Genomic DNA, 15,142 nt, shown 5'->3' on the forward strand with positions numbered 1-15,142 from the left:
AACTACCGGACCGCAGCATGCTCTTCCTCTCCGCCCCGGGCGGACCTCCCGAACTCCAGCAGCCCACTGATGCGGTGCCACCCGGCACACGATCAGGACGCTGCCCGGTCACCCCGCTGCTGCAGAGGGCTCATCCCGCCCGGGGGAGGCAGCCGGGCACGCAGCGAGGCGCGGCCGAGGCCACCCGCGCCATCTTGCCCGCGGGCGCCCCCTCGGGGCCGGGGCCGGGAGGCGGGAGTGGGGCACGGGTCGGTGGTCGTTGCTCTCCCCGCCGGGTGCCTCCCCTTCCCCCGCCCGGGCCGCTCTCCGCCTTCTGCCGGCCGTGCCAGGCAGCCTCTCTCTCGGCCTTCACTACCGGGTCAGGCGAGGCGGGAGCGGCGAGGCAGCGCCCGCCTCGCTCCGGCACCGACACCGACACCCCTCCTCCTCCTCCTCCCCGCGCCGCGGCCGTCCCCTCCCTCCTCCCTCCCTCCCTCCCTCCCCGCTGCCAGTTTCTCTACAACTAGTACATCCACGCACAGGCAGGGTCCCGGCCGCCGCGGCTGCCATGGATATCAGCTAAAGCCGGACGGAGAGGGCAGAGAGGCGCTCCTCGACCCAGCTCCCCAACCCTGCGGGGCCGCCGCGCCCTCCCTCCTGCCGGCCGGCAGCAGCGGCGGCCGCTCCCCGCCCGCCCCGAGCCTGCCCCGGAGGAGCCCGGCTGCCCCGGGGAAGGGAGGGGGGGAATAGAGGGAGGGAAGAAGCACGGAATACAGGGAGGGAGTCGGGCAGAGCATCCCCACGGCAATGTCCAAGGGCTTGAAGAAGAAAAGCCACTGGACGAGTCGAGTCCACGAGATTGTGATCGTGAGGAACCCGGAGGGGCAGCTGGGCTTCGAGCTGAAGGGGGGCGCCGAGAACGGGCAGTTCCCCTACCTGGGGGAGGTGAAGCCCGGCAAGGTGGCCTATGAGGGCGGCAGCAAGTTAGTGCCGGAGGAGCTCCTACTGGAGGTGAACGAGACCCCCGTGGCCGGGCTCACCATCAGGGATGTGCTGGCCGTGATCAAGCACTGCAAGGACCCCATCCGGCTCAAGTGCGTCAAGCAAGGTAAGAGGGGCCGGGCCCCCCCCTCCGCCGCCCCCCTAGGGGAGGCCGGGGCAGGTCGGGGGGGGACTCGGGGGGAGCAACTTTGTTGCTGCAGTTTGACTTTCCCCCTCCCCGCCGGAGCCGCCCCCTCCCCGCCGGCGGGGGGAGGATGCGAGCGGCGCTGCGCGGTGCCTGCAGCCGGGCGAATTAAATGTGCGTCAGTGACAGCGCTTCGCCATGCCGCGGGAGGGGACGGGGAGGGGGGGCGGGGGGGAAGGCAGAGCCGCCGGGCAGCAGTCCCCCGCATCCCCCATCCGCCGCCCGCCGCGCCCCACCGGCACCGGCCGCCCCTCCGGCTGCAGCTGCTGCTGGAGCTGCCGGCGGGGCCGGGGGAGCGGCTGGGCACGGCTGCGGAAGCGGGGCTTTGCCCTTGGCTTAGCTTCGCACCGGGCGCCGTGACTTGGGGGCAGGGGCTTGCCGCTGCGCGCCGGGTCCCGGTGGCATGAAGGGCGGCTTTAGCATCTCTGAAGTGTCATTAGCGGAAAAGTCATTCATTTGATCCCTGGCGAATGCGATCGCCTGATCCTCGGAAACGGGGAGCTCAGAAAAAGTGGGAGGGAGAGGCATGAAGAAACTTTTGGGAGAGAACGGTCTACCTCGCCTCTCCTGTTTCTCCTATTTATTTTTGAAGTGCTGTAATAGCTTAATACGTTTCCAGGAAAGTCAGTAGAGAAGAAGCGCCACAGATGCTGTTTACTTGTTTGTTTCTGCCCCCTTTAAACTACGCTGAATTGAGCTATCTGCAGCTGAGCGCTCGTAAGGAGGTTTCTGCTACCCCAGCAGCATTTCTGAAGCACAGGAGCTGTGAGTGGCTCTGGGAACCAAGTCTGTAGGCGCTCCTTGGACGCGGATGGTGCAGCGGCAGTGCACGCATCCCTACAGTACGCATTTCAGCTGGGCAGTACGCTCAGCCATTGAAAACTTGGGATTTCTGCTGTGGGAAGATTCTGTGCATCAGCTACGCTTGTGATCTGTAATGACAGCCAGCAGCCTTTCTTCAGAGGACATACAGGAGAGTTCCTCTGACAATTTGGTATAATTTTGTAATATCCTCATTGTGATTGGCAGCTTAGTGTTTAAAGTGTCATTTGTGATACTTCGGAATGCTTGAAGGATATGCCAATTGATAGTTTATGTAAGCACGACATAATCAGTACAAAGAATTTGACTTTCACTCAGGCCTTCAGAATGCACTTTCTGATATATTCAATTATCTACATAAGGTCAAACCTCTAAATATAGATACAATCTGGGATTTTTCTATTTGTCCTTTTGAGTAAGTTGTGCAATACGTTGTAGATCATATCTTGATAGTCCGGTAATGCAGGGAGACACAATAGTGTATGTGATAAGTGAAGATTAGAAAGGAGTATAATAGGTTCTATCTCACAGTGTACTGTCATCTCTGGCCACCTAAACTCTAGGAAACCTGCTCTGTGGCTTCCTCTTTTTATTAATATTTTTAGTGTGAGTTGTCTTAACTGTTACAGGATTCAAAAGAAGCAGCAGTAGAAATATAAAGAGAAAAGGGTACATTGTTAAGTTACTTAAATTCTTACTTTTTTCTTTTCTTTGTTTTTCTTTTTTTCCAGAAATTCTATAGATGCTTTACAGTAAAGCCAGTTAAGGTTACGTTCATTTACTACATGAAACAGTCTCTGTCCCACCTCTATACTGTTTTTCTAATATTTCTCTTCAAGTCAGAGCAATCACCAGTGATTCATTAATGTGTGCAACCTTAATAAAGATATCTGTCATACATGAATTAGGGACATTACTCAGGCTTTTAGTCTGAGGATTACCGCAAGTTTCTTGAATGAGATGCAGCGGATGAATTCTGAATTCCACTTAGTTTATATATATATAGTGTCTATATCTATATATCTATGTATATATATTTATGTATATATATATATACACACACACACATCTCTCTCAGAGGAGTTAACGCACTAAGCTTCTGAAGCGAGTCCTCAAAGCACTGGCCAGATGACTGTGTGTTTGGAAGTAGCAGTTCTGCATAGATTCTTGGACTGAGAGAGATTTCCTGGCTGGGATGATCTTTCTTGCGCTCCAGCATCCTTTACTTCGCCAAAGGGAGAGGCCTTCTGGATCCAACTTCCTTTTTCTTTTTTTTTTAAAAAAAAGAAAAAAAAAGGGTCAATGGTTTGTGTATTTTACCACCTGACTCCTCCTTCCGTGTAATTCAACCTAACCTCTGCACCCCTTGGTTACAGAGTGCAGGCAGCAGGGATCTACGTTACAGTAACAAATTACTATTCCCTAACAGTACTTTGCAGCAGTGTATAGGAGAGAAAAAGCTGGGCAATAAAATCTATGTTTTTGTAACTTTTGTTCTCCTTTTAATTATAAAACACCTTTAGTGTGCTGGAACAAGGTTAATGATTCCATTATCATTGTTTCCGCATAATTTATCAATGATATCTCTGTAAATTAGAATAGCGTGACCTTGAATGCACCATGTGACTGTAGCTGCTTCCTCAGGGCTGCCTAGGAATGAAGTCAGAGAGAGAAATGTGGAGGTAGGACACGACTATTTATAATGTGCTGTTTAAGAGACTGTGAGTATCTCTCTTGTTTGAAAGTTTTGATAATTCAGCAGTGAAAATTCACTTGTAGATGAAATCAGGGAATGGCTAATTCGGTTTAGAGGAATTAACTGTTTTGAAGTAGAGAAAATAAAGGTGCTTTCATGATTTTTCATTACATTGTGTTTGATTAAACAGTACCCCCCCCTTCAAAATAGTGAAATTCTTCATCTTTTATCATTTTATGGGGCAAAATACTTCTTTAAAACAAAGCCGATGGAATATTGTTTTTTATGTGAGCTGAACATCTTGAGCTAAATATATGAACTTAGAAATAACAATCATATAATGTAGGAGTTGCTGTATATCATCAGGAGGAGTAAACATCACGAGAAACTAATTAGCACTTCCATGATATGATCTGACATAGAACTCTCCTAAGTACACCAACAAATAAATAAGGTTTTAATGCAGGAAATTATTGCCTGGTTCTGCATGGGGAGAAAAGATTTTAAGAACCATTGTTGTTATTATTTTTTAATCCTAATTGTAAGAGTTCACAGAGAAGTATTCCTTGGGGACTATTTCCTGTTTGGGTTTTTTTGTTAGGTTTTTTTTTGCGAGCCACTTATTGTGCTACTGTTGGCAGAATCACAGATATTTTCTTAAAACACATGGAGTGAAATCTTGGTGCAGATGAAGTCAATAGCAAAGCTGTTCTTGACACGACATAAAGAAGTCTGGGTTTCCTCTGTAAAGCCCTATACTTTTTGGAATATATACCCTTTCGATGGGAGAATTTTGTACAGCAGTCAAATAAGTCAGTCGTATTTGCAAATGTTATGCATCCTGACCTTCTACACTCTCTGGTGAAGAAAAGAGCTTTACTCTTTCCAAAACAAATACTTCTGAGTTTCAAATGTGATTGTTTCTACATGCAGAGCAGTTTAGATTGCGTACTATCTTCTTCCCACAGATGCACAGATGCGTAGTTGTAAAAGTAGCAATGTGTTAAGAAAAGGCGTCCTTATTTGGGAAAGGAATCACACGGGGAAGAGTCATGTGAGGAGCAGTGTTGTCTCCAGTTGCACTCTGTTCATCACCCCAGCTTCAGATCCACAATATCTTTCTCCAATAATTCCCTTCAGCGGGTGACACAGGTCCATGATGTGCACAGATCCAATACAGCTTTGGTTTTACTTTGAAGAGCTGTAGGAACAGCCCACTTGTACAGCATAAACCACAATCTTTATTCTTTGCTTGGAGTTACAAACTTTCTCAGATGCACTCAGCAGAATCCGTGTTAGGTCTGAAAACATGGATTTCAGAACTTGGGAGCGGGGCAGCAGTCTATGTCCAGGAGCTGTTGCCTGACACATCTATTCTTCAAGGAAGGCAGTTTGTACATTCTGTGTAACCAGGTGATCTGACTAACTGAGCAATTTAATTTAGTTTTAGGAATATTTAGTTGTATGACCGTACGAGACTAGCAGTTGGACTGGGGAGCACTGATACTGTCTAGTGACACTTTCTGATGTGTCTCTAGGTAGTCAGACTTTAAGCTTCAACCCATAATGCCTTAGGTCCTTATGCACAAAGGCATTTAGTACGCATAATGTAAGCAGGGATTTAAACTCAATTTTACTTTCTCAGTTTAAACACTTAGGAGCAAGTGTATGCTAAACTGTTGTGCTGACTATAGATGGACTCGGGCATAGTTGCAAGTAAAGGAGAAGATTTGGACCTTCTTTACGACAGATACTACTATTTTCCTATGGACTTTTTCATACATGTATTCCTATGTATAATTGTTTTTAAGAAATTTCTTTGGTTATTTAAGTTAATCAATAATTATATTCATTAATTAAAATACTCTGTGTGTACAGATTGTCTTTTTTGTGTTTTTTCTTCCTGGGTATAAATATTCAAGATGTGAATGTTGGATAATGTTTTATTCACTAATACAAAGAACAGTATTTTACCATAGAAACATGCATGACTTTTCCAAATTAAAAATAAATAAATAAATAAAAATCACAAGGGTCTTGCAAACACCCAAACCTGCATGATTGCACTTCTGGTATATAGTGCAAGGATAGTCTTTGAAAATAAACTGTATTTCAGACCTAGTCCTTTTTCCTAACTTGTGTTCCTTAGGATTTTACTGACTCTAGCAATTAAATTCGGAGTTCTCTTTTTACCATGACTTTATGTCATTCTTATGCATGTCCATCTTAATTTAAAGACCATTGAAGCTGACTTCTGACTCATGTAGCCCGTGATTTATTCTGCAGCTCCTCCAGAGAGATTGTGATGTTTCATGTCAGGAACTCTCTGTGTTCACTGGCAGTAGAATTATATTCATCAGTCTTTTTCCTTCTCTGAGAATTACAAAATGTGCCGTTAAAGGATGGGGCCACGACTTGGTTAGCACATCATTTCCTTTAAAAAATGAAATAATTGAGAGTGTTCTGCTTAGTTCTGTTGAGTTGCTTATGGTACAGTTCATCTCACACTAACACCTGTCCATCTGCTGATACTTTTGACAACAAAAGAGAGTACTGGCATGAGGGGGTAAAATCGCCTCCGACTTGTTTTATGCATCCTATAACCTTACCTGCATTAATTCAGCATTTCATGAAAGATACAGATTCTGAGCTTTTGCTTTCAGTGTTTGTGATCTTCTCCTTGCTTCTTACAGATGAGGAGCTCCTTTCATGACATGAAAGAGTTGATAAATTATTCATCTACATTTTTTGTATACAAGGAGTGGTGTATTCATAGAATAAGTGCTCCTTCAAAAAGGATTTATGTGAGGAGGTGGTCATAACTGTGGTTTAGAAAGGGTGATGGAGAGGGAAGTGCTGCAGTAGTTGTAGAAGCAGATGTTTCTTGTTCTCTTCCTCTTAGTGGTACAAACAAATAAAAAAAAAAGGATAACTTTTTTGCTGGAGAGCATCAAGGCAAGGGTCAAAGAATATGATGCTGTTGCTTGACTGTGTTAACATTCTGGATTTTTTTTCCTTTCGTGCATTTGTGTTTATAAATATATGAGTATACATATAAATTTGTCTTGGATTTCTTCAGAACTGTGGCTAGGACTTTGTAGGTTAAGAATGTGTAAGACTGTGTAGTATTGCAACACAATAAGATAATATAATATATAGTGATGTTTATGGGCAACCGAACTTGTCTAGAATGCTTTTCATATGATTTTTGATGCACATACAATGAACCCATTCACTCCGGTGGCCAAGTAGTGTGCAGCAAGGCACAGTATCCTGCAGCAGGAAGTAAAATTATCATAAACTTTAGATTAAGATTGACTAGGTGCCTACCCAAGAAGGCGTGGTCTATAGTGGGGAATTTGAAGATACTGATTTCAGTAGCAAAATGTCTATCTTTGGGTTTTGTTGCTGAATGTCATTTAAATATTGGCCTTCGCTGAATTTTCTAAAATGACAGGGGCTGTGATCCCAACCGTATCTCTTCAGGACACCTAATTTATTATACATTAGCTTTCTCTCACCCGCATGGAAATCTACCTAATATGCAGGTGTCATAGTCTTTATGGACATTTGTATAGCTAGGCTGAAGCTACCACAGAGTAAAGTGGAATAGCAGACAAGCAAGAGAGCATAGGGCTTCAACAGAAAGGAACTTTGTCTAGCATTCCCAAAATAGACAAAGAAACCTCACTGGTAACTGATAATCTCTAAACCAGTACTTTTCTTATGGTTCAAATATTCTTTTAACATTAGTCTAAAAAGTATCCTTTATTTAAACCTTCTATCCATAATTTTTACTTTTCGCTAGAAACCTAGTTGACAGAAGGCTGTTGTTTGTGTCTGTCTGCCATGTATTTACCCTTTTACAGGGTGTAAATGAACCACAGATGCATTATTTCTCAACTCTCAGCCAGCACATGCAGATTGCTAGGATCCAGACAGCTTAATCAAAAGGTATGTTGCTGTCAACACAGCTCTTCCAGGTGTCTTCTCATTCATATAGGTTATGATTAGTAATGTATGAATAATGCTGTTTCACAATGCTTATCAGCTGCAGATGCTTCTCTGGGGTGTCTTTGATTATTTCCACAATGCAGGAACTCAAGACGAAGGAGAGTAAGACAAGGAACAAAGTGGAGAAAGTAAAATGTGGCAGAGAAAGTCCCAAGAAAACAATTTCAGAGAATATTAAACTAAAATATTGCTAGTAGAAATCACATGTCCTTTCATAGTGAAGAGAGACTATACAGCCCTGGTGAGATTTTCTAGAGTGGGGAAAATCAGCACAGGGAATGTGCATTTCCTAGGTCTGATCTTAGTTCCTCAGCAAGTCTCATGCTGGCCCAAAGTTGGCCTCTAACATACACATGATTGACTCATTCCAGTGAAAACAATGTATTCCTTATTCTTTAGCTGTAATCATGAGTTGTATACATCTATGTTTCTGTCCCAAGTTTTCACCAAAGTAGGATGAAATAATGGTGCCCCCTGAGAAATGGGGGAGAAACACATATTTGTGTAGAATGTCTTTCACGTGCGTCACAGTCGTACCAAAAATGGAAACTGACCAGGTAGTGCTCAGTTGCCATCATGCCAGAACCCCATGCTTGGGTCTCTTGCTGCTGAGTCGGCACCTTGACCTCCCCAGCTCACTTTCTGCATTCTGTGGCTGTGGTGTCACTGACCTTCAGAAGTAGTGCTGTCCCACAAATACTAAGTAACTTCTGTGCTTTTCTTTTCAGTGCTCTGGTCTTGCAAAGCAAAAGTTACAGTTCAGGTGAAAATAGAAGAAAAAACCAAGTGTGCTTGTGTTTCATGGTTTGCAGACGAATCAGTCACAATGTCCACTAGCAGAAAAAAAAATCAACCTGTAGATGAAATAATGCCTGCTCACATATCTACACTGCATTTTTCTGACTCTTGAGTCATCCTTGGCTCAGATCAGCATATTTCAAGAAGCTTCCCCCAATACTTTCTTACAAACCATGGAGCCCTACCTGCTACCGCTGTCCTTTCTCAGCTACCCTACAGCTTCTCTGTTGGTGAAGCATCCTTATTCAGGTCTTCTTGTGACCCTGGAAGTCATCAACACTTAGAAGCAATGTGTCTTTCAGGTCTAGCATCAGCACCAACTAGTTTATTCGGACCAATATTTCTACTCGCTACACTCAAATTTACTTCAGAAAGCATGCAGAAACTTGTTGTGATGCAAAATTTTGGCATGCCATGATTCTGGATAATTCATGTTCTGATGGGACCAAGCCTGATATAACAATCTCCCATTGTCCCTGATCTGGGAGATACATGACACAGCTTTGACAACGTGGTATTCTCTATAGCCAGTGATGGCAGTCATTTCACTGAATTAGCTAGAATTATTGAATTGTTCACAGGGTCTGCAGATTATCACATTGGGGGACAGGGTTTTCTTTTGGAAGTCTGTTAGATCAGACACTGAGCAGAAAATTGAGATCACTCGCTATCTGCAGTCATAGTGAGTTTGTTTTTAAAACCTCAGAACAGAAGAAACACTGTTTCCTTAGTATGCAGAAAAAAATTAGATTTTATAGTTATGAGTAGTGCTGTTAGATTTGATATGAATAGCAGAACTGGAAAATAATAGTAGGAATATAATGAGCAAAATTTTCTACGCTGTACACTATCAAGTAAATTGTGTAGCTGTGTTAATGTAACATTAGTATTCCAGAGTGGAAAGCTTTTCTGGAAACAGGTACAAGTCATCTTTCATTACCTACCTATTTGATTTTTGTATCTTCATACCTCACATTGTCCTTCCATTTGTCAAAATGAAATATGGAATATGATTTGTTAAATTGCACATTTTGTGGGGTGGTTTGTTTATTTTTTTAATTAAAATTCCATTAATTCTTCCAGCTTTGTTTCCTTCATGACAATCACCAGTTAACCGACACAGTGCTGATAAAATATATCTGTTTCATAAAGCCACACCTAAATCATGCTTCAGGAGCTTGAAGGAAACAAAATTAGGGCATCGGTTTCATTCCAGGACATCTGTTTAACACATAAGTTCTTAGAAAACACATCTTTCTTTCTATGCTTGATTTTAAAGTCAGATTGAAAACTGAGGAATGGTCCTATTTGTACCCCGCATTAAGTTACACTGAATATTTCCTAGAGTGTTGCATTCACAAGGCTGGTTCTTTAACTAACATGAAATGAAATGGCTATGTTAGTTTCTATTCTTTCCTTACCAAGTCCTTCTTTGTGCTAAATCTGCATTAATAAATGTCACATAAGCCTCGCTCATGCTTCCAAAATGGTACATTGGTATAAACAAGGCTTAATCATGTTATATATTAATTCTCTGTCCTTGTATCTTTATAAGAGCAGCATTTTATATTTCAAACTTTAAGTTGCAAACTTAATAAGCTCCTAGAGCACTTAGGTGCTCCCGTAGTTGAAGAGGAGCAGGAGGGGCAGCAGCTGCTCAGCTGCTGTAGCAGATGGAGGCAGGAGGTGACACCTTTCCAGTTCACATTATCGCGGGCTTTGATGGGGCAGAGAGTAATTACCCTCCGAATTTCCTGCACAGCCACTACACTATTCTTTAGCAAAACTCTCCTGGAAGTTGGGTTCTGCTAAGATGCCTACTCTGCTCTTGACAATATTAGGTGGTATGCTGTGACTCCTGCTCATTATATTGACAGTGATTGTTTTTGCTGGTATTTCTGATGTCTCTTTCCGTGTGGGTTTGTTATATCTGCTTGTTGTCTCATGCATAAAGTCTGAAACCTTTTGGTGAGAGGAACTGCCTTTTTGTTATAGCAACTGGCATGACAATTTCAAGTTGAGAGTCTCTGGTTTCTATGGCAATGTGAGGAAGTATTCACATTAAACACAGAGTTATCCAGAATGACTTTCTTGGTAATAGTTACTGGAAATATTCTGTATCATTTTAATGTAGGATTTGTAACTCAGATTGACAGTATTTCAGTCTTGGTGATAGAAGCTGCAAAGTGGATAAAAGTTGAGCAATATGATTTGAGAGAAAATACTAATTATGACTAATGTGGAGCTTCTGTTACTGGTACCACTGGTCTGTTGTCCCATGGTCTTTCCATTATAGATCCTTCTACTGAAGCCTGTTCAAAAAAGCCTTAGCTGTACTGCATATAGAGAATAAATTTCCCAAATAATTCAGCTTTTCCTTTTATCTGCTCCATTTACTCGTGAAAGAACATTTTTCCCCTGTAAACTTCTAGAAGAATTACTGGAATTTCTGATAAGCCAGTAAAAAGTGCTTTTTCAACACTCCTCCTATTTGGTCATTTTCCAGTAAAAATAGCATAAAAGATTTCAGGAAAGAATGCATCACAGCACTGGAGGTTTTGTTGGAAAATGAAGCAAAATCAAGATGTCGGGTTTTCTTAATTAAAATTAAAAGTAATTGAAATATTACTTTATAAGTCTTCTGGATTCATATTTATGTTGAGTTTTTATGATATGCCTGTGGTACTTATACTTAAGTACTTTTCAGAACAGATGAACTCATAAAATTTAAAAATGTCTCCTTTAAATACGTGTGAAATATTGTAGGGGCTTGTGTACGGTTAATCTGACTTGCAGAAGAGTAACAGCTGTTTTGCCTTGATAGGGACTCATGTCTGTGTGTATGTTTTAAGGGCAATAAAATTAATGTTTCTGCATGTGAAAGTTGGAGAAACTGAAGAGATTTTTTTTTTTTTCATACCTGAAGAATCACCTCCTGCTTATGAACAGAGTGGTAATGGTTTCTCTTAGGAAATTTAGCAGATCTCATTGGGATCCAACAGTATTCTTTTGGGTCAGTATTAAGGAGATTTCTAGTAAGCAGTAAGCAACTTTTTCACCAATTGCAGCAGGAACTGGTTGCAGTGAGCTGCAGAATTCCTCCCTCTGTATCTGTATGCTGGTGGCCAGCTAGTGAGGAGGATGCTGCTGGGAAGGAGGTTTGCAGCTGAGACATTAAAATAGAAATCTTCACATGTGTCCCTCTAGACATTAATATTACTCCTGTTATTAAACTATCTGAATAGCTTCCAGATTCCCAAAATACTGTACAAAAAGAGCTTGCTCAGTTACCCTTAATGTCCTCACCAACCTCAGTGAATTTCAGTGTGGGGAGGAAAGCTGGGATGGGCATAAAACTTCCTCACATCTTTGGTCTCCTCATTTAAACTCTGTGATACTGTTCTTTAAAAACTCTCGGGAAATTGCAGAGTTTCACAATCATAGTGATTATATTTTAATCATGTGTGCTGCCTTTTTATGGGTTTTTTATAAAATGTTATTTAAAACCCGTATCTCTGTAAATACAGTTTATCAATAGAACTGGCACTGTATTTCTCCAGTGCAACTACTTAGATTTTCCTTTTTATTATTTAAAGAAGTTAATATCTTAAAACATGAATTTTATTATTAGTTTATTATCAAGACAACTGAAATCACATCCCGTGGAGACAGGTACTGTAAGCTGACTGAGAAACAGTCACTACCCCAAAGGGTTGATAAAGGCTAATTAGACACAGCGGATAGGTAGGAAGAGACAGAACCACACAGTGGTGAAATGACTTGCCAAAAAATCCCAGATCAATCAATAACATAGTGAAGAACCCTGCAATGTAATTTAAAAGTCTGTGCAAGCAGTACTGCATCCAAGTAAAGGCACACAAACTGCAGAAAAGCCCTCTCCTGTTCAGTGAGGTTTTCTATCGATTGCTTGAGTAAAATATTTTTGTGGGTATTTATTTTAAATTCCATGACAAATCCCGTGAAAAGCAGAAGCTTTGTCAATAACAAAGCAACGCAAGCGTGCAAAGGTCTGTATGGAGGAGAGAGTGTGATGGAGTGTTGCCTCCTAAGACATAATGCGGTTCAGAAATATATTGGAAGTGGTAAAGTGTAGGAAACCAAAACAATATACTTCTATATATTTTAATGAGATATTTATGTTTTTTTGCAGTGCTAATTGGACATGTAGGTACATCAACCACACTGTATGAGACATTTATTAAAATTCTTCTGGCCTGTTAAAGCTGCTGCCTAACAAGTGGCAAATTATGAGTAATTTGGGTGGGGGAGGTAGGGCTTGGGGTGTTTATTTTTTCCCGCACTTTGTTTTTTAAAACTCTTTGTTCGTTTTGGAAATAAGAGAAGTCCTTAAAAAATGCTACCACAGGCAAAGTTTATTTTGCCATGTGACACGTACAAAATGCTAATTAAAGACCCACTGGGATTGTCTCCCTTTTCGCAATGCTGAGGGACTTCAGATCGGTTTGCTGGATGATGGCTGCTTTCAGAGCCCTCATGTTGCAATGTTTAGACCCAAACTGTGTGGGGTTATTGACAGAATCTTAGATTTAGGCAAACCTGCAAAAAGTTACAGCTAGGGTTTAGAGCTGTCAGATGACATCCCTCCAAATTAATGAGGAATCATGGAGAAGGGAGCCTGTCCTGGTGCCTGTTGTGGTGTTACAAGGGAGGGTTCCTTGAAGGCATTTCAGTTGCAGTTACATGAAAGGTTATATGTTGTGGCTCTTTGCTTTTGTCCCTCTATGCAGAACTGTTGGTCCTCTTTGTGCTTGTGCCTACTTCTCTTCGGCATTTCTCACTGGAAGCTCTTCCCTCCTGCACCCCTTAGAGAGGCTGACACAGGAAAGGGTGGGGGGACTCCCTAGCACGTATGTGGCATGAGGAATGTCTGTCAGAGCTGCTGAAGTGCTTTTCACTGTGAGGATCCTCTAGAAGGTCTCCATGTCCTCATCTTTCAGTGCCTGGGGCCTGTGGAAACTTAAAGAGATGATTACTGAGAGATCCGAGAAGGATTTTGCCTTGTACAAACAATGAGACTTAGGTATGCGGAATCCTCCCTCCTTTTTCAGGAGAAATGACTTGCATAACATTAAGGATGAAATCCAGCTGAGGTTCTGCAATCTTTTTTCTAAGCCCATTTTATGTACCACAATACTTCTAGGTCTGGACTGGAAGAAGGGCAACGTTGCACCCATTTTTAAAAAGGGTAAAAAGGACGACCTGGGGAACTACTGACTGTCTATTTTACCTCTGTGCCTAGAAAGATTATGGAATAGATCCTCCTAGAAGCTATGCTAAGGCACATGGAAGACCGGGAGGTGATTAGAGACAATCAGCATGGCTTCACTAGGGGCAGGTCCTGTTGGATCAACCTGATGTCTTTCTATGATGGGGTGACTGCATCAGTGGATAGAGGAAGGGCAATGGATGTCATCTGTCTGGACTTCATTAAACCTTTTACACAGCTTTCACAACATCCTTCTCACTAAACTGGAAGGATATGGATTTGATGAGTGGACTGTTCGGTGGATAAGGAATTGGTTGGGTGGTTGCATCAAGAGACTAGTTGTCAGTGGCTTGATATGTGACAAGTGGTGTCCCTTGGGGGTCTGTACTGGGACTGGTATTATTTAACATCTTCATCAATGACATTGACGATGAGGTTGAATGCACCGTCACCAAGTTTGAGGATGACACCAAGCTGAGTGATGCAACTGACACACCAGAGGGATGGGGTGCCATCTAGACCCAGAGAAGCTGGAGAAGTGGGCCCATGTGAACCTCATGAGGTTCAACAAGTGCAAGATCCTGCACCTGTGTTGGGACAATCCTCATCATCAATACAGGCTGGAAGATGATGTGATAGAGAGCAGCTCTGCAGCAAAGGACTTAGGGGTGCTGGTGGATGAGAAGCTCAATATGAGCCGACAGTGCATGCTTGCAACCCAGAAGGCCAACCGTATCCTGGGCTGCATCAAAAGGAGCGTAGCCAACAGGTCTAGGGAGGTGATTCTGCCCTTTTGTTCCACTCTTGTGAGACCCCACCTGGAATCCTGTGTCCAGTTCTGAAGTCCCCAACATAAGAACAACATGGAACTGTTGGAACAGGTCCAGAGAAGGGCTATGAAGATGATTAGAGGGCTGGAGAACCTCTCCTGTGAAGACAGGATGAGAGAGTTGGGGTTGTTCAGTCTGGAAAAGAGAAGGCTCCGGGGAGAGCTTATAGCAGCCTTCCGGTACCTGATGGGGCCTACAAGGAAGCTGGGGAGGGACTTTTTAGAAGGGCATGTAGTGATAGGACAAGGGGGAATGGAATGGGGGACATTTAGATTGGATATTAGGAAAAAAAGTCTTCACTATGAGTGTGGTGAGGCACTGGAACAGGTTTCCTAGGGAGGTGGTGGATGCCCCCTCCCTGGAGGTGCTCGAGGTTGGGTTGGATGTGGTCTTGAGCAGCCTGGTATAGTGAGAGGTGTCCCTGCCCATGGCAGGGGGTTTGGAACTTGATGATCTGTTAAGGACCCTTCAAGCCCTAACCATTCTATGATTCTATGATTCTGTAAATAAAACTGTCAAAAACCCATGTGGCATGTTACGGACAGCTGAACTGATAAAGAAACTCAGCA

The 15,142-nt window shown here is 43.0% G+C and overlaps 1 protein-coding gene across 2 annotated transcripts in view; it reads left to right on the forward strand.

Moving 5' to 3' along the window:
* Positions 1 to 786: 786 nt before the first annotated feature.
* MAGI2 (membrane associated guanylate kinase, WW and PDZ domain containing 2) overlaps positions 787 to 15,142 on the forward strand; it is a gene marked incomplete at both ends in the record, with an annotated part of 744,090 nt that continues 729,734 nt past the window's right edge. For both annotated transcript variants that reach the window (XM_084265916.1, XM_084265917.1), the window contains one exon: positions 787 to 1,087. In XM_084265916.1, the coding sequence (XP_084122042.1) occupies positions 787 to 1,087 (301 nt within the window). The remainder of the gene's footprint in view (positions 1,088 to 15,142) is intronic.

This window comes from Gallinula chloropus (assembly GCF_964237585.1).
Source record: "Gallinula chloropus genome assembly, chromosome: 1".
Classification (NCBI taxonomy): domain Eukaryota; kingdom Metazoa; phylum Chordata; class Aves; order Gruiformes; family Rallidae; genus Gallinula; species Gallinula chloropus.